The sequence below is a fragment of the Myxine glutinosa genome, chromosome 6, assembly GCF_964187855.1.
Source record: "Myxine glutinosa chromosome 6, kmMyxGlut1.1, whole genome shotgun sequence".
Lineage (NCBI taxonomy): Eukaryota > Metazoa > Chordata > Myxini > Myxiniformes > Myxinidae > Myxine > Myxine glutinosa.
Genome location: NC_136266.1, coordinates 17,632,313 through 17,655,802, shown reverse-complemented (window position 1 = coordinate 17,655,802; position 23,490 = coordinate 17,632,313). Strand labels below are relative to the sequence as shown.

Here is a 23,490-nt window from a genome sequence, read left to right as displayed (position 1 = left end):
CTCCAACCCCTCGCGCCTCGCTCTCCAACTCCTCGCTCCTCACTCTCCAACCCCTCACGCCTCACTCTCCAATCCCTCACACCTCTCCAATCCCTCACACTCCCCTCCAATCCCTCACACTCCCCTCCAATCGCTCCTCACTCTCCTCTCCAATCGTGCCTCACTCTCCTCTCCAATCGGCCCTCACTCCCCAACTCCTTTGCCCCTCACTCTCCAACCCCTTGCTCCTCACTCTCCAACACCCAGCTCCTCGCTCTCCAACCCCTCGCTCCTCACTCTCCAACCCCTCGCTCCTCGCTCTCCAACTCCTCGCTCTCCAACCCCTAGCGCCTCGCTCTCCAACCCATAGCTCCTCGCTCTCCAACCCATAGCTCCTCGCTCTCCAACCCCTCGCTCCTCGCTCTCCAACCCCTCGCTCCTCAACCCCTCGCTCCTCAACCCCTCGCCCCTCAACCCCTCGCTCCTCAACCCCTCGCTCCTCAACCCCTTCGCTCCTCAACCCCTCGCTCCTCAACCCCTCGCTCTCCAACACCTAGCCTCCTCGCTCTCCAACCCCTAGCTCCTCGCTCTGCAACCCCTATCCCCTCGCTCTCCAACCCCTAGCTCCTCGCTCTCCAACCCCTGGCTCCTCGCTCTCCAACCCCTAGCCCCACGCTCTCCAACCCCTCGCTCTCCAACCCCTAGCTCCTCGCTCTCCAACCCCTCGCTCCTCATCTCCTCGCTCCTCAACCCCTCGCTCTCCAACCCCTTGCTCCTCGCTCTCCAACCCCTAGCTCCTCACTCTCCAACCCCTAGCCCCTCGCTCTCCAACCCCTAGCTCCTCACTCTCCATCACCTCACTCCTCACTCTCCAACTCTTTGCTCCTCTCCCATCTCATTCATTTTGGAAATGGAAGTTTCCACGCAACGCATGAATTGTCACGATCCTCAAGAGGAAGTGTCTCGTAATCATCAAATGACAAATGGCAAGTAAATGACATTGTGAAAATTAAAGATTTCAAATAAACCTATTCAAAGTGTATGCGCACATAACTAATTTAAAAAACGAAGAAATATGTCGGTAATTTCCTGAAACATATTTTAGTTTTTATTTCCGGATAATAATGTTGAATGAAATAAGAACGAAGAAATATATGTCGTTTTGTGACTACTGTCATCAAAAGTAAAAGTAATATATCTTAATGGAAAGGAAAAAGCGAATTTTTAATATATGTCGACATTTTCCCCGACTGTTATTTTAGGCGGTGTATTTTCGTGTATCATCGTGGCGCAATTTTTATAAATATATCTCTGCATTTTCCCGTGTGTGCGTGAATGTTCTCAATTATTTCTGACACCGAGTTTAAAACCATCGATAAAAATTAAATCAGATGGTGAATTCGAGATAAAATCGTGAGGGTGACTCAATGAATGGGCTTTATTTTACAGGCCTTTGAGAATTCATTTCGTTCTATAAACGGAAACTTTCATGGGATTCTCTTCCCGTTTTTTTTTTCAATCGAGTCTAAAACTATGTTAGCGACTGTTAAAAATGAAATGATATATCGAATTTGAGTTGAAATAAACCTGTGTGAGAGAGAAAGACAGCACAGGCCTAACTAAACAGGCCTCAAAGCTATTCGAGTTAATAAAATGGTGGATATTTGTTTACATGAAGCCTCTCCAAGAATGGGTGGAGCTACTCTCGAAACGGAGTAAGCCACACCCCCAGACAGACAGACAGACAGAATCACCTTCGCCTATTATAATATAGATGTGTATATGTATGTATATATGTGTGTATGTGTGATGTATGTGCTCTGTTATTAATTATTAGCATTGCGATATGCTCTTGCAGGGCTGCAGATATATCCGTGTGTTGTGGCAGTGATGTCATGGTTTGGGCTGAGGTTGGGGAACGATCTACATTATATGTATGTGTATATGTGTATATATGTATATATGTATGTATGTATGTATGTCACTGCCATTATGGAGCGGGTCTTGTTTCCTGATAAAAGGTTAATTTGCTGTGTTACCCATTCAGTTGTTAAGGTCGCTAGCTGACTATGCTAATGAAGACAAAAACATGAACATTTGCTTGACCAAGTACTTCCTGAACTCGTCTCCTCCACCAATAAGAGGTGTCTATTTTTTTTTTTTTTTTTTTTTTGTATACAAGATCGAGGCTCGTGAAAGAGCGAACATTAATCACACAAAGACAAACCGACACATAAAACATATAACATCGGGAGCGGTAGACAAGATGGGGAGAGAGAGAGGAGGAAGGACACAAACACAACATTATTTTGAGAGCAGGGACCGAGAGACATGGAGACATCGAGAGATCTGTGAGAGGGAGAGGGCATTGGGGGGGGGGGGGGCATGGGAAGGGGGGGGGGGGTGGGAGAGGTATAAAACATATGGACACTGCCAGGACTTCCAGGAAAGAAGTTGGAATTTCAAACAAGGTGGATCTGGGGTGAATTAGCGGGGGTAGAAAAGATCAAGGCTTTGGATGGGGGAAGATAAGAGATGGTGGTGAACAGCTGTTTTAAAGACCTGGAGGGACGAGTGGGATTGAAGGGAGTGAGAGAGTTTGTTCCAGAGGCGGGAGAAAAGAGGAATGAAAGAGTGAAGGTGAGCAGAGAGCCGAGATTTCGGCAGTTTAACCATCAGAGGGTTGCTGGCAGATCTTGTGCGACCTGTAGGAATATTTGGGGGACAGAGCACAGAGAGAGCTGGGGGTGCAAGGCCGGAGAGGAGTCAGTAGAAGACAGAAAGACCACCTACCTGCCTGCGGTGAGTGAGTGAAAGGCCCTCAGAGATAGCTTCATCGCGGGAGATTCCAATAATTCTGAAAGCTTTGGTTTCGACAGCGTGAAGCCGAGCTAGGTGTGAGGCAGGAGCACCGGCCCATAGGGGAGAACAGTATTCCATTGAGCTGCGGATGAAAGCCTTGTATGTGGTGAGGAGCTCAGGTGTGCCGAGGAAGGACTTCGCACGACGGAGGATGCCCAGTCGGCGACTGGCTTTGGAGGCCAGCTTGGAAATGTGGTTTTCCCAAGAAAGATCATGGCAGATAGTGAGACCCAAAAGCTTGAGCGACAGAACTTCTTGGAGAGGATTGTTGAGAAAGTAGATGGGAGGGTTGTCCAGTCGATCTTTTCGGAGAGACATAGTAAGAGTGTGAGATTTGTCAGGATTGAAAGACATGTTCCACTTGTTTGACCAGTCTGTGATTTTGTCCAAGTCTTCAGAGAGTGAGGAGGCTGCAGACTGCCGATCTGAGGGCAGAGGAATGGAGCGGCAGAGAGTGGAGTCATCAGCAAAGAGATAGAGAGGATTTTCCAGAGAGTCGGAGAGATCATTGATAAAGACCAGAAAAAGCACAGGGCCCAGAACACTGCCTTGGGGAACTCCAGCCTGAACAGGAAGGGGAGTTGAGAGAACTCCATTCAGGGCCACACGTTGACTACGACCAGAGAGGAAGTCCGCAAGCCATGCATGGAGATTTCCATGGATACCACAGGAGGAGAGTTTGGTGAGCAGAGCTGGGTGCCAGACCGTATCGAAGGCACGTGATATGTCGAGGGAGACAGCTCTGATTTCCTGTTTGGCATTGAGGACCTCCATCCATTGTTGAGACAGCAGAAGCAGCATGTCCAGAGTAGAGTGACCTGGTCTGAAACCAAATTGATGATCAGAGATCAAGCCGTTGGAGAAGAGGAAAGATTTCATATCCGAAGCAATGATGGATTCCATGACTTTGCTGATAATTGGGAGCAGGCTGATTGGTCTGTAGTTGCAAGGATTTGTTTTTGCACCTTTTTTGTGTAAAGCGGTAATGTTTGCTGATTTCAAGGATGCTGGCAGATGACCTTGAGCAAAAGAGAGGGTGAAAAGGACAGAGAGAGGGTGAGATAGAACAGCAGAGCAGGATTTTAGGACCCGTGGGCTGATGCCGTCTGGTCCAGTTGCAGAATCAGAGTCGAGGTTAGACAAAAACTCCTCCACCTTGTCAGGAGAGAAGGACACAGAGTCCAGGAGCAGTTGGGTTCGACTGGGAAGGGTGGGAACAGAGAGAGATGGGTTTGGGACACAAGATTTTGAGGCAAACACAGAGTTGAGGCATTCGGCTTTGTCACGTGCGATGTCAACTGTGTGGCCATTTGAGGTAAGGGAGGGGATGGAGGGGGAACAAACACCAGAAACGGATTTGACCAGACACCACCAGGATTTGGAGGAAGGAGACAGGTTTGAGAGTTCATTCTTGAGTGTGGAGAGGTAGTGCTTCCTGGCACTCCTGAGGGTAGACACACACTTGTTCCGAGCTTGGTGGAAGGAACTGAGATTGCCTTCAGTTGGATTTGCCTTCCAAGAGGCAAAGGCAAGTTCTTTCAGGGCAACTGCCTCACCACAAGATTCAGTGTACCATGGACGGGTGGAAGGGTAAGACAACTGAAGACGAGATGGGATAAATCTGTGCATGAGAGAGAGCAGTTTGCTTTGGAAGAATTCCCAGGAAGAATTGATGTCAGAGGCAGTGGAGATGGGAGACCAATCCAGACGATTGATGGTTGCTTGAAGACCGTCCCAGTCGGCCTGAGTGAAATGCCAGACTCGTCGACGCTGAGGAGGCTCTCTGAGAATGGCCAGAGAGATTTCCACTTTGACAAGCACATGATCAGAAGAACCGATTGGAGCAGAAGAAGAGCAGCACACATTAGCAGGGAAGTTAGTCATAACCAAGTCTAGAAGAGAAGATACTCCATTGGCTGAGATCTGGGTCGGGAAATTGACAGATTGTGTCAATCCCAGTGAGTCACAGAAGTCCTTTGCTGAGGTGCCATGACTGGTGAGAGAGGAACCCACACCCAACCAGCTGGCATGATGACAGTTGAAGTCACCACATATGAGGAAGAGAGAGTTGGGATGAGTGGATAGGATTTGGTCCATGTTGTCAGACAGTGAAATGTAAATGGAGTCATCACTGTTTGGAGGACGGTACAGAACACATATGAACAAAAGGTGGGAGCGGAGAGGAAGCCGTAGCCAGAGGTACTCCTGGGGGTGAGGAGGAGAGAGGGCAGTGCAAGGAGAGTGAGGAAGAGAGTTTTTGATAAAGATAGACACCCCACCACCAGGACGAGGCTCAGGTCTATCATACTTGAAGTGGGAGGGAGTAACCAGGAAGAGATATTAAGGAATCAGAGACATCTTGAAGGAGGAAAGTCTCTGTTAAGCATATCAAGTCTGGATTGTCAGAAGCAACCTGTATGGAGAGATCAGTCAGGTTTGAGCGAAGGCCCCGGATGTTTGAGGTCCATACCGTTAAAGAAGAGAGAGGGGGAGCATCGGGTACAGGACAGGGGAGGGGAGGAGTAGGGTAAGATGAAGGATGAGAGGGGGAGGTAGGGAGAGCAGTTGATAGTGTGTCAGAGATTACAGAAGAGTTCCAAGAAAGGGAAGGGTGAGGAGGATGAAAGGTTTGATGGTGAAGGGATGAGGCACAGTGAGGGGTTGTTTGAGGGGGGGCGGAGGAAAGTAGAAGGTTGGGGGGGGGGGTGGAGGTATGAGATAGAAGGGAGACGAAGTGGGGAGGAGGCAGCTTTGAGGAGGAGGAGGGGGGAGGAGGGAGAATTGGAGAGGAATGGTATGGGGGGAGATTTGAATGGGAGGGGTTGGGGGGGAGTTTTGAAGGGGAGGAGTTAGGGGGGAGTTTAGGAGGGAAGGGGCAAGGGAGGAGTTTAGGAGTGGAGGGGCAAGGGGGGAGTTTAGGAGTGTAGGGGCAAGGGGGGGATTTGGAGGGGAGGGGCAAGGGGGGAGTTTAGGAGGGGAAGGGCAAGGAGGGAGTTCAGGAGTGGAGGGGCAAGGGGGGAGTTTAGGAGTGTAGGGGCAAGGGGGGAGTTTAGGAGTGTAGGTGCAAGGGGGGGGGGGGATTTGGAGGGGAGGAGCAAGAGGGGAGTTTAGGAGTGATGGGGCAAGGGGGGAGTTTAGGAGTGTAGGTGCAAGGGGGGGGGGGGGATTTGGAGGGGAGGAGCAAGAGGGGAGTTTCGAAAGTGGATGATTAATGAAAGACGAACATTGATAACAAATTGGGTTTGTTGTGATTTTCAAGTTAGCAATCCGATTCAGGACGATGGAGGAGGGGTGGAATGAATGTGAATTTAGACCATGTAGTGAGGGAGACGTATAAGAGATTGAATTTCTTTTTTTTGACATGGAATGAGATGGAGAGGAATTTGAAAAAAGCCTTTTAAATAGGAAGAAAAACAGCGTGTTGTAATATACCACTGAATAAAACAGTGAAGGGGAAAGTTTATACATATTTAAATAATATTAAAACAGAACCGTAAACAATCTTATATGCACAAAGTACCAACGGGGGGAGAGCCGAGAGGGACCACCACGAGTCACGTGGACAGGGCAAAAGGTGGATGGCAAGGAGATAATGGGGGCGGGGCGAACAGCACACCTGGACAGAAAGTACAGGATGAGACAAACAGCACACGTGGAGAAAGGAAAAAAAATTTTTTTTTTTTTTTTGGGGGGGGGGGGGGGGTGGGGATTTAAAACGTTAGACAAAGAGTATTATGTTCGGGGTAGAAGGGAAAAAACTAAGAGCCAAGCAAAACACGATGTAGGGGAGTTAAGTAAACAAACACCGATCGGGGTACAAGGCCGCACACGCAGAGCAGAACACGATTAATTAATTACGAGTTACAGGAAATTCAAACCAAAACTAACTATAAACAAACAATATTACGCATGGACGATAAAATAACGAGTTGAAATTTGACAAACACACGAATGAAAAAATAACCGCTTTGGATGCCCGGAGAGAACCAGGCCTCAAGGTCGGAAGCTTCAACAACTAGGCCACGTGGCGTGAAATACTCGACTATTTTTTACAGGTATGAAAGATTAACACCGATAATAATCTTCCCAGGGACACGCAAAAGGTACACACACGTAAGATAAATACAGTTTCGACAAAAATACAAATGTGACAATTACTTAACTTCGAGCGTGCGTGAGTATCGTGGAACAGCTTCGAAAAACCGTGACCGCCTCGACAAGATCTCTCGAGATCTTTGGAATACCTCTGTGATAACCATAAAGACTGTTGTACATGCTCATATCTCCATATCGCTATGGAAGTTGTGAACTTTAATGTAGATAGGAGGCCAAGGCCTGTAATTTCATCTTCTAAAGGTGGATGGTGACTCGGTCGTACACCATGTCCTCTGGTCTTGTGCCATTTTCTGTCTTTGTCTTTTCTTTGTGAAAAATTATTTAATCCTCTAAACGTGGGCAGACATCTTCAAATTTTTGCCGAATTTATCGTACGAGAGACCGGCATGGAGTGGGCCACCCCATTCCCCTGACATCATGTATCGTAAGTTGTGGATTTTAACTAGTCTTACTCGTGAAAGCTTGTGTCAAAAACCCTCTTTTGCTCCGATGAAGCGTTTAACACCCGAAACGTCGGCTTCTTGCTTCCCACGACGGTTACCGTATCTCAATCAATGATGTTGATCCCGGCCATGACTGTAAAATCGGACGGGTTCTATTTCACGTTTATATGTATGTGGCTTTGGCCGATGGGTAAATGCCATAATTCCGTCGCTAATGGTATTGCATGGTGGGAGAGGGTACTCAGCTGCATGAGGGGTGGAGTAGTCTTTCTAAAGTGTGCCGATGTGGCACGCTATCAAGTATGCAATAAAGGTTGTGTACAGGCCTCAAAATACATCCTCTATACAATGTTGGTCAATGTATTCCTACAGCCTTTATTACTTTATTACTTCCTGTCGTCAATGCATTAAATGTCAAATAATCCAACATTTAATATTGAGCATATTCCATTTTTTGTGAGAATTGTCATGCAGTTTTATGTATTTCTTCAATTTAATTTGGTTTAATTTTTTTTTTTACATTTCAGGCTGGGAGAAAAAACACAAAGTTAGCAAGAAACTGAAACCAGGACATAGTGGTTGTGGTAAAAGTGGTGTGGAAGCGACGACGCGTGTTCCAGCCTCGTGTGGTTCCTCTTCATCCTCCTCCACTTCCTCGATTGCCTCGTCAGAGAGTGCCGCCTCGAGCGTTCGGAGCCCACCTTCTGCTAAGCGCAATGGCCGCTTCCATGTGCTTAGTGAGGCCAGCCCTTCTTCCCTTGGTGTGAACATGACTCTGCTCTCATTTACAGTATTCTAATTACAGTGCATTCAGAAAGTATTCAGACCCCTTCACTTTTTTCACATTTTGTTATGTTGCAGCCTTATGCTGAAATCGTTTCAATTCATTTTTTCCCTCATCAATCTACACTCAATACCCCATAATGACAAAGAGAAAACAGGTTTTTCGAAAGTTTTTCAAAATTATTAAAAAGAAAAAACTGAAATATCACATTGACCTAAGTATTCAGACCCTTTGCCCTACACTTGAAATTTAGCTCAGGTGCCTCCCATTTCTCTTGATCATCTTTGAGATGTTTCTACACCTTGAATGGAGTCCACCTGTGGTAAATTCATTTGAGTGGACATGATTTGGAAAGGCACACACCTGTCTATATAAGGTCTCAGCTGACAATGCATATCGGATCAAAAACCAAGCCATGAGGTCGAAGGAACTGCCTGCAGAGCTTAGAGACAAGATTGTGTCGAGGCACAGATCTGGGGAAGCCTACAAAAAAAATTCTGCTGCATTGAAGGTTCCCAAGAGCACAGTGGCCTCAATAATTCTTAAATGGAAGACGTTTGGAACAACCAGGACTCTTCCTCGAGCTGGCCGCCCGGCCAAACTGAGCAATCGGGGGAGAAGGGCCTTGGTAAGAGAGGTGACCAAGAACCCGATGGTCACTCTGGCTGAGATCCTGTGTGCAGATGGGAGAAACTTCCAGAAGGACAACCATCACTGCAACACTCCACCGATCTGGGCTTTATGGCAGAGTGGCCAGACGGAAGCCAAACAGTTCAATCTTGGTTTCATCAGACAACAGAATCTTGTTTCTCACAGTCTGAGAGTCCTTTAGGTGCTTTTTTGCAAACTCCAAGCGGGCTTTCACGTGTCTTTCACTGAGGAGAGACTTCTGTCTGGCCACTCTGCCATAAAGCCCAGATCGGTGGAGTATTGCAGTGATGGTTGTCCTTCTGGAAGTTTCTCCCATCTCCACACAGGATCTCTGGAGCTCAGCCAGAGTGACCATCGGGTTCTTGGTCACCTCTCTTACCAAGGCCCTTCTCCCCTGATTGCTCAGTTTGGCCGGGCGGCCAGATCCAGGAAGAGTCCTGCTGCAAAATGTAGTTCTAGCTGTATTTCTGATCGTAAGTCTGTATTGTCTGCCGTTTCTGTCTGCTTGTGAGTTTGTAGATTGTATGTAACAGCTCTTCAATGGGCCTCGTAAACTGTGAACAAGTCGGATTTAGTACGTGCTCCAACTTTGTAAGATTTTCCATCACTTCCTCATGTGTCTCCCTTCTTAGGGGCTCATAGCAACACCGATGTGCCACAAGCTCTACAAGGCTCCATCGAGCCCGGTGGAAGCATGTCTCTGATTCCTTCCCTGCTGAGCCAGCAGAACCCCTCCTCACTCCCACTTCTCCCCCTTGGAGCCACAGCCGCATTCCCTTGCACATTTACAGCATCATCTACGATCAAGGTTCCCTTTTATATCACCTATTCTCACCTGTTGTTGGAAAAGCCAAAGAACAATATTTCAGAAATTTGAAATGTCACAAACTTCCATTCATTATAATTTGATTTGGCTTCCAAGGTTTTGTGGAAACGTGTAGCTTGGGTGTGCTATGACGGCGTTCCGCGTGTGCCTGGCACACTCTGTAGCCACATTTATTGTGACTGTGTCCCTGGTGTGTGCAGGCTTGCTCTCCACCCCGGGCATCCTTTGGCTCAGTGTCCACTCATCCCTGTGGGAACCCGCTGGTGCCTGGACCAGGTTTGGCACCACACGGTGGCCTAATGGGGGGCTTGGAAGAAGGTAGGGTGAAATCGTACAGTCGTGGCCAAAAATATTGGCACCCTTGCACGTTTTTCAAATCATTCACCATTTCTTCCAGAAAATTGTTGAAATTAAAAATTGTTTTGGTCTCCACAATTCTTTATTTCACTGTTAATATTACAGAACCTTTGTTTTTTGATTCAGAACTTAATATATCCTTTTAAATCAGAAAATAAAAAGAAATGGCTTTGACAAAATTATTGACACCCTGGACTTAATATTTGGTAGCATGGCCTTGGGCCAAAATAACTGCAGTCAAGCGCTTCCTATAGCCATGAATGAGCTTCCTCCACCTCTATACTGGCAGTTTGTCCCACTCTTCTTGTGCAAACTTTTCCAGTTCTCCCAGATTTGAAGGGTGCCTTCTCCCACCTGCTGTTTTCAGATTTCTCCACAGGTGTTCAATGGGATTTAGATCTGGACTCATTGCTGGCCACTTCAGAACAGTCCAGCGTTTTGTCTGGAACCATTCCTGGGTGCTTTTTGAAGTGTGTTTGGGGTCGTTGTCGTGCTGCAAGACCCATTTTCTTCGACGAAGACCCAGCTTTCTGATACTGGGTTGAAAATTGCGCTCCAAAATGCTTTGGTAATCTCCTGATTTCATGATGCCATGTACACATTCAAGGGACCCAGTGCCAGAGGCAGCACAGCAACCCCAAAACATCACAACCTCCTCCATGTTTGACTGCAAGGAAGGTGTTCTTTATTTGAAGGCTTCATTTTGTTTTCTGTAAACATAGAGATGATGTGCTTTACCAAAAGGCTCTAATTTTGTCTCATCTGTCCACAGGACATTCTCCCAGAAGGGGTTTGGCTTGTTCAGGTGTGTTTTGGAAAACTCCAGTCGTCCTTTCTCAGCAGTGGGGTCCTCTTGGGTCTCCTATCATAGAACCCCCTTTCATTGAGTTGGCAAAGGATGGTGCGAGTTGAAACTGTCGTACCTTGTGCCTGAAGGTCAGCTTGCATCTGCTTGGCAGTTGATCCAGGTGCTTTCTCCACCATTTGAACAATCATTCGCTGCAATCTTCAATCAAAATCCCTCTTGCTGCCACATCCAGGGGGGTTGGCTACAGTGCCATGGGCCTTAAACTTCCTGATAACATTGCGTAAGGTGGACACAGGAACATCAAGGTCTCAGGAGATGGACTTGTAGCCTTGAGATTGTCCATGCCTGGCTACAATTTTGTGTCTGACCGTCTCAGACAATTCTCTGGTTTTCTTTCTTTTCTCCATGCTCACTGCAGTGCTCACATTGACACAAAACAGCAGAATGACTCCTTTCTCTATTCAAACTGGTTGAATGAGTGATTGTTATATTGCAGGCACCTGCAACTCCCCTTGGGTGAGTTCATTTCCAAAGTAAAGGAGAATCACCTGCTTGAAATCTAATTATTTCAAACAGGTTCTAAAAGCTACTAATAATATTGTCCGGGCCATTTTAGGATGTCTGTGTGGAATATGCTAAGATTTCGTAATTTTTTCAGCTTTTTTTGTTTTGCTCCACTGCAAACCAAAGAAATACATTTGTGGATATCAAAAGATGTTTTAAATTTCAGGAATTTGAAAATTGTGAATTATTTGAAAAGTAATGGTGAATTACTTTTCGAGGAGAAAGAAATGGTGAATTATTTGAAAAAAGTGCAAGGGTGCCAATATTTTTAGCCACGACTGTACATCACTTGCATTCTGGGTATACTTGTTTGGTTGTAAGCAGGTGTTTCAATCGCTGATTATTTCATTTTCTATGATGATACCTTTGCAGACAAATCAGACAAGGGGGAACGATTGCACAAAGGAAATTCCCCAAGTCTTTCCAGCTTGTAAGTACAGTGTTTGAATGGAGCAATTGCGATGTCTTGGGAAGAACAGATTTTCTCATGCCGAGTTTCACGGATTTATCTTTTGTAGCATGAATCTCGGAGATGGAAGTCCTGGAGGAAGCCAAGGTGTGCGGAGTGAGGGTCGTGTCACCCAGACTGCCTCCGGCACACCGCAGCCTTTGACTATTGGCCAAGCTTCGCATAGTTGCTCGGGCGGAACATTGGGAATGCAGCCCGAGGTCCTGCAACCCACCCCGTACAGCATCGAACAGCTACTAGAGAGGCAGCTCAATGAGGGGCAGAAATTTTTGCTTGAACACGGTGCAACGGGCGATGGTATGCCAAACAGAGTGAGAAAATTAATTATTCATATTAATCGGGCGGCACACCGCTGCTGACCGGAGAGCATTAGCCAAATGTTGAAGTGAGCCTTGGTTTAAGGCAGCTTGTGTTCGGCAGTGGTGGGCTGCCTGCAAAACCTGTCTCAGCTCCAAGCAGAGAACAGGCGACTCGAAGAGCAGATTCGCGCATTGACGGCACGCAGGGATCGACTCTTGCTCATGAGCACACAACTCTCCTTGCCTTTTCCACCATACTCACATGGTGAGCTCATCCGCTAACACACAGCAATTATTCACTGTGTTCACTTTTGTAATTCCGTATTATTGGAATAAACAAACCGCCGTTTAGAGGCCATTTTCTCCCCGCAAAGCGGGGGTTGGCCTTTTCGGGGACCGTGGTAGTTGTTGTTTTTTGGTCCCCTTTTTGAAGCAATGTTTTACGGCCGGATGCCCTTCCTGACGCCAACCCTTTTTGCCGCCTTCAACGACAAACAGGGAATTACCAGTGAACTGGTACTCAATTAGCCGACCTCGGAAGGATGACAGGCTGAGTCAACCCCCCTGGCATTAATTCGGCGATCGACCGAGATTCGAACCCAGGATCCTAGGATCCTAAGCCGGCACCCTAGCCGCTAGCCCAACACCAGGGATCCAGGGACCAGGGATTCCGTATTATTGGAATAATGGCTGTAATATGAAAAAAATATTTTAAAATGATTTTTTTTTTTGCTGCTGCTGTTTTTCTAAATAAGATGCATTTTGTGGGTGCGTTAGCTCATTGGTGAGGATATTGGACGAGAAGCCGAGACGAAGTGGTTTCAAATCTGGCTGAAGACCGTTGTGGAAATACGAATTTTTACTTGAAGCTTCTGGAGCTTGAACTAGTCTCAGAAGACTTAGCCGTGTCATGATGATATTTTCAATTAAAAACCCAGCTAGCTCATGAATAACTTTGAGGGAGGAGGTAATTTAGCTGTCCTTCATTCTAGTATCTGTATTACCTTATTTCCATGTGCTGTATCACCCAACCTGGTTTGAAAGCCGTGCTGCCCCTGATACTGCGTTTCCACGTAATTTAAAGCACTGAATAGGAAGAAGAGAGGAATTGCAGAAGATTAAGAACATACGCAATCAAGATCTGAATTAGTTGGAAGATGTATTTTTCTCGGGCCGAGCAGCACACCTCAAACTATCAGCTCGACACGAACCTGAGCAGGCTAGTTGGGCCTGTTGCCTTAAGTGCACTGCAAGGTTCTAAATAATGCCTGTGCCATTGGCCGGTATGCACTTTGGATGTGTATCACCTCGTAGGAATAAGCTCCCCTATCGTCTTTTTAATCCTTAGCTACTAATCTAATTTAATCCTTATCTATTCTCTTCTGCCACCGTTGGATTTAAAAAAAATACACCAAACATGGGCACTGATGTTCAAACGAGTGGATAGAACCGTCTCCGTGGACATATATCGGGCATTTGACACAATCTGGCGTTCTGCTTTGCTTGCCAAGCTCTCTGCTTGTGGCATACAAGGCCACCTTAATTCCTGGATTTATAACTTCTTACACTCTTGCATACAATACAATACGTTCTGACATACAATGCAGTATGTTGCCCTCATGGAACCTTTTTCACTCCTCTTCCAGTGGAGGATGGAGTCCCCCAAGGCAGTCTTTAGGCCCAGTCTTGTTCCTCATCAATATAAATGACCTCTCTGTTGCTCTGGAAAACCCTCTCTCATCTTTGTTGCAGACAACTCACACATTCATTGTCATAAAGTACCTCATCCCTCTACTAGGCAGACAGCAGCCGCATCTTCTCATCTGGAAATGATTTTAAGCAGGTCTGATAAATGGAACATGTCCTTCAATCCTGGAAAATCTCAGTCCTGGAAAATCCTGGAAAATATCAGTCAAGTAAACTTGCCTCTATTTTATTAGTCCCCTACCTGGAAGGGATTACAAGTTTGCTCTCCATCTATCTGTCTGTCCCACCTGTGGTTTTCTGCAGTTTTTTTCCATACCCTTCAACATATTCAACTGAAACTTGGTAGGGGACATCTATTGCAAAGCAATCTCCCTCTTGTTGATAATCAAATAAATTGCCTTTCTACAGCTTCCACAAACCTACAGTTTTGCAGTGCTTGGACATGTTAACTAAGGTGGAGTGTAAAACTGCTTCAACGGTGCTAAACTTCTGGACTTTTCTTTGATGCAACCTTTAAAATCACTATTTTATTTACATTTAATTAAATTGGTGATGCACGGTTTAAGGTGTTCCATGAACTCTTTAGTTTTTATGCCTCCGCCGACAAAGTCGCCGGAGGCATTATGTTTTCGGGTTTTTTGTCCGTCCGTGTCCGTCTGTACATCTGTCTGTCCGTACGGGCTAAACCTCGTTTTTCTCAGCAACCATATGTCTGATTGAGATAAAACTTTCAGGGTAGGAGTGACACCCATTCAGAATGTTCTTATGATAATTGTGACGTAATAGGTCACATGGTATGGCAGCCATCTTAGATTAAAAGCAAATAATTAAAAAATTATTTCTCGGAAACCGTTGAATGGAAAAATTTGAAACTTGCCACATTGTCAAGACATCATAGGTGAAGTGGTATACCAGCCAAAAATGTTTTAATCAAATTCCTTATCCTAAAAATCTGAAATTGCATGCACATGATCTATGACCTATTTGTATTGAAATATTAAATTTATGACATCATAGGTCACATGGTGTGGCAGCCAATTTGGATTGAAGGAAAATATTAAATAATTATGTCTCTGAAACCGCTCGCCCTGTCAATGCGAAATTTTACAAATATCATCGAACAGCAATATTGCATATAGTTTGAAAATGATGTCATAGGTCACGTGGTTTGGCAGCCATCTTGGATAGAAAAACTAACCTTATCCGAACAACACGAAACTTCACAAACGTGATCCCCTACCCATACATATGCAGAGTGATGGCATCTACCAGTTGTGGGACTACGACATAGTCGCATTGTTCTTGTTTTTCTGCAATTGAAGGTGGTAGCAGCCAACTGGTTATCTCTTTCTCAACTAAAAACTACTGGTGTTGCAACAGTGGAAAAATAAGATGAGGTGCAGTCGAGCAAATAAAAACTTCCGAGTTTTGAATTACCTTTAAACGTGCACCTGCTGGTACATAATAGGTTTATTGTTCTGTAATTGCTGTTTTTCTTCATACTGTAGCAATCTTGTTCTCAACAGTAATTGAACCTGTTTAGATGGCTAGCGGAATAATATATATTAAATGGATTTGACTGGGAAATGTCTGTCAGTAGATCAGCCGCACAGAAGCAAAAGTCCGTGGACAAACAGCTTCCAGTCGGACAGCACACTATCTCTTTCTACACCGGTAAGTCTTGTCCAAATGCACACCTGTTGTTCGATTATTTCACTGCTTTAACAAATGGTTTAACTGACCTCTTACCTGTACGATTTTGCCTGTGTAGTCAACATATTGCTATGTGTTTGCCAGCCGGCTCGTGAGTGGCTTCTCGGACCCGCTTCCTGACCTTTGACCTCAAAGCCAACGGCCGCAGATAACTCTGCGGCATGACGAGTGTCTAAGCAAACGCAAATGTGATCTGAGACGATCAATTTAAGCAGGGTCCTCGCATCCAGATCCCGCATTACCTTACCAGCAAATCGGTACAGGAAATGCAGTGTTACAAAAGAAAGCCTTACCGCCATACACACGAGCTCCTCAGACAATCCTTATCACAAAACTATAGACATAGGTGCCTCATTCACTCCGGAAAGTTACACAAGTAAGGGTAATAGACAGAGAGATACAGAAGGCAGGGTTTGTTGGCGACCACTCGCTCACCCGACGTAAGCCTGCGGGCTTACGTGGTCCTAATGTGTAAAAGGGGAGGGAGGTTGAAAGAAGAGAATGTGGTGATGTAATGCGCCTTCTGGGGAGAAATGTGGTGAATGCTTTGTAATGCGTAGAGGAAATCGTGAAGGCCAGTCGGTACCCCTGCTCTGAGCAAGTCGAGGGGGAACCCGTTGCTTGGTATTTGTTGTGTGTTCCTCATGAGCAATTAGAAATAGGGATTAGAAATAGAACTTACACTAGAGAAAGATCGTGTAAGTCAATATGCAAAAGCTGGCACATCCAGGAAAAGAGCTCTGTGGCTCATTCTCACTTGCTCTGTGGCTGGCTCGCATTCGCTCCACGGCTGGCTCGCACTCGCTCAATGGCAGGGCCATATGCACAGTGGCTCACGTTTGACCAGCTCATTCCTGAATGACTCCTGCCTGTCTTTGCTCCCTGGACATACAAGACCTCGAGCCCTGAAATGCCCGGACTTATAAAGCTCTATATGCAGCCTACTGGCTGGCATGCCGATGTTGCTAGGTGGCTCCCATTGACTGCACACCTGGCAGGGGGTATCCGTGTCGGGGGTCGACGACAGACACGCCCAGATGCGGTCCTTAATTCCACTGCCTCGTCTTGCGCTTGCTGTTACCTAACTCTCCTTTGTGCTATTCTTTGTTGCTTTTGCCTTCTATGGTGATTTTGTACTTATGCGATGATGGGGGATTCGTACTGTGTGTGTAATGTAAAGCATGTTTTCTGTGTGTATGGATGTGCTGTAAAGGGGTGCGGAGAAGGAGAGATATAATAAGAGAGGGATAGAAGAGGAGTTACAAAGGGTTTGAACCTGGTACACAAACACAACGCATTTCCCTGTCGACTGATACAAGGGTTATTTTCAGGCCGGTCTCTTGACTGCTCCTGGTAACGTGTAACCCAGTGCTACCTGCTGCATGGTCGGGTAGTCGGTGACTAAACTGACTACCCTCACTGGCTTGCCAGTGGGGAGAGTGACTGTGACACCCTGCAGGACTAAAAACAACACCTGGCAAAGGGCAGATGAGCTCCCTTCGGGAGCCAATGACCATCCAGTAAGGAGATGGTGTCTGAAAAAACACCCATCCGGTTGGATCAAGGTAGTAGGTTGTGGACAGCAACCGCTCACTACCACCGTTCTGACTTGGGAGCGTTAACCCTTTGAGTACGGGATTTTTTTTTTGAAATAAAAATACCCCCCGGTGCGGGATTAATTTGGCATTACGGGAATGCAACCACGTACTGACGATCTATTTATAGGTATAGTCGATGACGTGTAGTAACGTCTTCTGTACACAAAACTTTTTCGCGGGTTACGGCACTGGACGTCATCCGTACTCAAAGGGTTAAATTGATTCCCGGAACCATCTTGCACTCTCCGTGTCAGGATTGCTGGTCTTACTTTCTGTCTCACTCAAACTAGAGCTACCGGCCTAGCTTTAATCTCTTTGTTACAAACAAACATCATACACTTTTCATCATACTCATTTTAAATCCTCACCCTGACATTCTCTCTCTTTTATTTTCCCCCGTTGCACCGCGGAGCGAAAGGGGGACTATGGTTTTCCCGTCCGTGCGGGCGTGCGTGCGTGCGTAAGCGAAGGACCGAATTCTAATTTGGTGTGTGGGTGCAACCCACGTCAAAATCCAAGATGGCCGCCGCCATGTATGTCTGACGCCATGAATGTCTGAACCTTGTGAGCGGAATATCTTGAAAAATAAGTGAAGCGTCAACTTCTAAAATGGTGTGTGGGTGTATCTAGGCATAAGGAAGAACGCTATTGAAAATTGGGTCGCCACGTCAAAATCCAAGATGGCCGCCGCCATGTATGTCTGAACTTTGTGAGCAGAATATCTTGAAAACTAAACGAACTACCAACTTCTAATTTGGTGTGTGGGTGTATCTCGGCATAAGGAAGAACGCTATTGAAAATTGGGTCGCCACGTCAAAATCCAATATGGCCGCCACCATATATATGTCTGAACCTTGTGAGCGACATATCTTGAAAAATAAACGAACTACTAACTTCTAATCTGGTGTGTGGGTGTATACGCATACGGAAGAACGATATTGAATATTGGGTCGCCACGTCAAAATCCAAGATGGCCGCCACCATATATATGTCTGAACCTTGTGAGCGACATATCTTGAAAAATAAGCGAAGTACCAACTTCTAATCTGGTGTGTAGGTGTATCTATGCATAAGGGAGAACGCTATTGCAAATTGTGTCGCCACGTCAAAATCCAAGATGGCCGCCTTGCGTCTTCCACTTTGTCAACTCACATCACTTCACCGACGGGGGACCTAGGCGTAACGCTTGTTTATCTTTATGCAGTCCTTTTATTTAAGGCCTGGCCTCAATGAGGAAACGTGAACTGTGGACCAGGCCAGCACGCCAGTGAGGAAAAAAAAAAATTTATTGGGGAAAGTATGTGAAGGAAAGAACAAGAAACACATGTACTGGAACTGAGATTCTCTTTTATAAACTACTAGTAAGGTACCCGTGCTATGCCTTACGCACAGGTGGGAAGCCAAAAGCAAACAAACAATGTGGAAACGGTGAATGCTAAACCATGAACCAATAAATTCCACATTCCTGTGCCACCTTCAGTTGAACGTCAGGAGTTGACAGCAGGTTCGTGAATGACTTGCACAAAAAAACGTACCCAGTCTCAATGTTGCTATATCCAGTCAATGGCGAAACTGCAAATGGTGAATCTGCAAAATGGCAAATCCGCAAATGTCATGGGTCACCCTCACATCATTTCCTCATTCTGCTTTAAACTCTATAGCTCTATATTTTCATTCCAAACAGCATCATTCCAATCACAAATTAATACTGCAGCATTAATATAACGAAATACAATGTTAAATCATGATTGTCATGAGATATTGTCAAACCAGCGAATTGGCGTCCTCTTGTTCACTTCCGGACCGGGAGCAGCTCCGTATCGATCGAATTTCAAAATCATAATTTTATTGAGGATTTTATGAAACGTCACACATGCCTTACGATATCCGCTGAGACCCCAAAACGTTCAACAGAGGGTTTCGCAGGCCTGCCCCACAACTAAGGGAGTAGTTTCGGGATGGGCACTCCTGTTTTATAATGTAGATATCTTCACGCGTGAGACTTTGATGGCTTAACCGAAATAACTTTGGCCCAAGCACTCACATGCACTAAAGACAGAGATATAGAGGCCATGAGACTAAAAAAACCTGGTACCCACGCGATGCTGGCATGCAGTGGCTTTAGCTGGTCATGTTGGTCTCGGCGAGAGAGAGATGATAGGTTCAGTTGCATCCGGTCTTGTGGCTACTGGCCAACGTGTCACTTCTCCCTGCAATACACTCAGAATGCCATCCTCAAATTATGTTTGTTTACCTCCCTCGCTCGTAGACCTGTCGTAAAACTCCCACAATGCAACCCCAGCTTGCCAGGCTCCATGGGACTAGAACTGCGCTGTTTACTCCACTCGGTGCAGCTCTTGACTTGTCTGTCGAACTGTCCGGGCTCTACTCTCCACTGTCCACCTCCCTCATGCATCCCGCCCTTCAACTTCTTGTTACCTAATGACCGTGCGTTGCTGCATGCTCATTTGCTTGCCAGCCAGCTTCTCATAGTTTATTTTAGCTCCCGAGGTTCCTTGCAGCTCTAATTCCTTGAGACCGCCAGTCTTGGTGTGGCTCTTACCTTGCGCACAGTCGTATCCAGAATTGCTTTTCACCTTCCTCAAGGGAGATATGGGGGGCGCATTTGGTGGCTTGTGTAGCTGGTAAAATGATTTATTAAGCAGACACAGACAGATTAAGAGAACAATTTAAAGGATTAATGGAGGGGTATTGGTGGGAGGGATTTAGACACATGACAGAGGGGAGGGGTCTCGCTTATCTGCTTCTTGGCAGTGGATCCTACACAAATGCCAATATTGATTGGCAGTGGATCCTACACAACACACTTCGACACGTCCTCTCATTTTACACAGAAACTACACACTTGTGCTCGACATTTATTAATGACATAACCAGTCTATCTTGCTACCGTTACCACCAATGACCATTCCCGTAACAATATTGTCGTTCGGTTTTTTTTAAGCTGTGCTGCGAGAGTTCGGTATATTTATGGTTACTTCTGGATATTTATCCATCTCATGTTAACGAGCAATGTATAGCGGCATCTGGAGGAATTTATTTATTTATTTCTATTTTTACATTTCCTATCTCTCCCCCGACCCCATCCCTCCACCAACTTTTCCCCTTCCCCATTCTTCACTCCCAGGAGCAAAGTGCCTGCAGTCAAGGTGCCAGCACCCCGCTATCAGTGCCAAGCTCTTCACCGATGACGCCAAGCTTCGCTCCACCTATTCACTCCGCATCTGGGGTTGGGGCCCCACCATCCTCCACTACCTCCTGGCAGTCCCAGGGCTCTTTAACCGCTGGTGTGGCAGCCGTGACCCTCGCAGGGCGCTGCAGCGGGCCTCAGTCGACTGTGGCGGTGCCGCCCTCCTTGAATGCACTACCAGCTGCGGGTAGGATCTTGGCCAGCCTTCCTGCCAATCAGATAGCCATTAATGGTCTCGTGAGTGCACTTAATGGTGTAATCCAGCCACCTGGACCCGGCCAAAATGCAAATGTCTTGCCTTCACCATCCACTGCCAATCCTACTATCACGCTCTCATTGCCCACCAGCCTCAACAGCAGGTGGGTTGCAGTCTACATCGAGGTCCAAACTCTTAACCTTTTATACATAATCTCCTTTGAACTTCAAGTCTTATTTTACATCTTTGTGTATGAATTCGATTATGGGCTCTGCCTTCCATTTAAATTTAAATCAAAACACTTGGTGTTGGTGAAAAGTCCCATGTTTGAGTTCATGTTCTATTTGTGCCATTGGTATTTGGGGCTCTCATGCGACGTGCTGTATTTGTGGTTACCAGCATGCCTGGTGTAGCTCTGCTTCCCGACCAGCAGCACCCTATCCTTCTCCACCAGCAACCGCTGCAGCAGCTTCTTTCTGGGCAACCCTTTAGCCAGGTGTGTTACGAAAGCCCCTCGCTCTATGCTTGCACTATCATTTCCTATCGACACTTTTCTTGCCCATTGTTTTGATTGAGTGACATTTCTGCAGTGCAGCAGTTTTCACAGCATATATATTGTGCAAACCATGCGATTGTACTACCTGCAGGACTCCCAGCACCAAGCACTCATGTACCAGCTTGTGCAGCAGCAGCAACAGCAGCACCACCAGACTTCGATGGCTGTTTCTGTAGGCCATGATCCAACCTTCCAGGTGGCTTCTCCCAGCCAGCAGCCACTCCATGCCGCCTCTTCCCAGGTGTGGCCCATGTGCAGGCCTCATCCCAAGGGAGTGAGCAATGTCTGATTAAACTTTGAAACATACATTTTCTTGCTCTGTTCTCAATTAAGAAGCATAGTTGATTTGCGATTATAATGTATCCCATGTCAGGAAGACAAAAGGCTAAACAGATTTAGTTTTCCCCTTTGGCCGATTCGATTCGAACTTCGAATTTGAAACCGATTCGAAATTCATTGTGATGAGTTTTCAGTATCTTGTAACGTGATGTTTAAAGTGATTCTTCTCGCGCTGCAGAAACGCGACAAGGGGAACGCGTGCGGAGGAGACGGCAGCTAAAGGACGGGCCAGCTGTGCGCTCTGACTCGCCCTCGCGTCTGTGCCTTGCGTACACGGCCTTCCCCCCTCGCTTGTACATTAACAAATTTGCCTTTTGGGGGAAGCACCGTGTCGCAAAAGGCTTTTTGTCTTTTATCACTGGCTTCTCAAGCTCGGACCTTTTTGAAAGTAATGTCGTCCCTTGATCCAAAGCACTGGAATTTACCTGCGGGAGGCAGCAGACTTTCTTTCCTTTGTAATTTTTTTTTATTTTCCCCTCCGAGAAATGTTGACTCCAGCCAGCAGGACATCCGCGATGGCAGCTGAATCTTCGAAAGGTGGACCTTTTGATTTCCTCGGTGCTCTCTGCCTGGCTTTACTGTGGAGTCTGCAACCAATGCATGTATGCAAACGAGGTCCAAATTTGTGTTTTGAGAAAACGTGCTGATCAATCGATCTGGCAAGGTTTGGGAATTTATGTTTACCTGAATTTAGTCATATATGCTGCGGAATTTGAATCTTATACTATATCCTTACCTCTGTTTTGTTTTAAGTTATTGTTTGTACTTTGGGCGCCGTTTTAACGATTTTTTATAAATGTTCCGTGTTTTTTTTTTTTTTATGACACTGTAATTTGTACAAATTGTGTACACTTGTAATTTGTATGAAAAATGTTGAAATGTCACTGCCTCATTCTAGAGGTGCTGCTGTTAAAAATATAAAAAAATCTAAAGCAATATAGTTTCCAGGTAAGGAGGATAAAAGCAAGGATGTGGTTTCGGAAAGGCCGCAGTGGGAGATGGTTTAGGTGGTAGTGTGGAGTCATGTGAGACCCCCCTCATGAAGGTAGTGGAATTACTTCAGCCTGGCACCGACTCGGCACGAGATGAACGTCATGCTCATATCTACTACCCTTCCAGCATTTTTAAAGTTGGTCGATTCAGTATCGCTCGCCGGTACTGCTTCCGCGGCTCCAAGATGCCGGTAAATGGGCGAAGACAGTAGGTTGTGCCTGCTGGCCAAAGATGAAAGGCCTAGCACGTCGGCCGACTGTATGCTTCTTCTTCTTCTTTTTTCGCCATTGCAATTCAATTAATTTTTACGGATCCCAAAAAAATCTGGTAAGCTGAGTCAGTGATGAATAGTGTTAAGATTGTCGAATGCTCAAGCGGACAAAATGTTTGCTTTTTCAATCTTAACATTATTTTGATGTGTGTGGAACGGGGAGGAGAACGCAAGGTTCATTCTAGCATGTTTAACTTGATGGAGAATAAATGTGTAAACAAGGGGACAGCAAACAAAACATTGAAGGAAAGAATACTTGTCAGAGGCAATGTGGAGAAGCAATTAAAATGCATAACAAATCTCGAGGCCGAGGTGTATGGTGGTGTTTATACCAGCAAGGCTGGTGCTTTCTTGTTTTCTTTCTCATCCATTTTTAAGGGAGAGTACAGCAGGTGTGTTGTACCCGTCACTTCTGGCGAATGTACGAAATGCAAATTAACTATCACATGAGACTATCACATTATTAGCCTGGTGTTGGCTTAGCGGTCAGGGTACCAGCTTGGGATCCTAGGATCCTGGGTTAGAATCCCGGTCGATCGCTGAATTAACGCCAGGGGGGTTGACTCAGCCTGTCATCCTTCCGAGGTCGGCTAATTGAGTACCAGTTCACTGGTAATTCCCTGTTTGTCGTAAAAGGCGACAAAAAGGGTTGGCGTCAGGAAGGGCATCCGGCCGTAAAACATTGCTTCAAAAAGGGGACCAAAAAACAACAACAACCACGGTGCCCAAAAAAGGCCAACCCCCGCTT

General features: G+C 46.1%; 1 protein-coding gene across 9 annotated transcripts in view; it reads left to right on the top strand.

Moving 5' to 3' along the window:
* LOC137429629 (protein AF-10) overlaps positions 1–23,047 on the top strand; it is a 65,907-nt gene extending 42,860 nt beyond the window's left edge. For 4 of the 9 annotated variants that reach the window (XM_068119712.2, XM_078779652.1, XM_078779653.1 and 1 more), the window contains exons 10-20: positions 7,928–8,161; positions 9,468–9,643; positions 9,862–9,979; positions 11,763–11,820; positions 11,909–12,156; positions 12,280–12,423; positions 15,463–15,539; positions 20,325–20,746; positions 20,983–21,079; positions 21,231–21,413; positions 21,657–23,047. In XM_068119712.2, the coding sequence (XP_067975813.2) occupies positions 7,928–8,161; positions 9,468–9,643; positions 9,862–9,979; positions 11,763–11,820; positions 11,909–12,156; positions 12,280–12,423; positions 15,463–15,539; positions 20,325–20,746; positions 20,983–21,079; positions 21,231–21,413; positions 21,657–21,698 (1,799 nt within the window). In that variant the 3' untranslated portion in view covers positions 21,699–23,047. The remainder of the gene's footprint in view (positions 1–7,927; positions 8,162–9,467; positions 9,644–9,861; positions 9,980–11,762; positions 11,821–11,908; positions 12,157–12,279; positions 12,424–15,462; positions 15,540–20,324; positions 20,747–20,982; positions 21,080–21,230; positions 21,414–21,656) is intronic. The other 5 variants (XM_078779650.1, XM_078779655.1, XM_078779654.1 and 2 more) reach the window with 3 other exon arrangements.
* Positions 23,048–23,490: the final 443 nt, after the last annotated feature.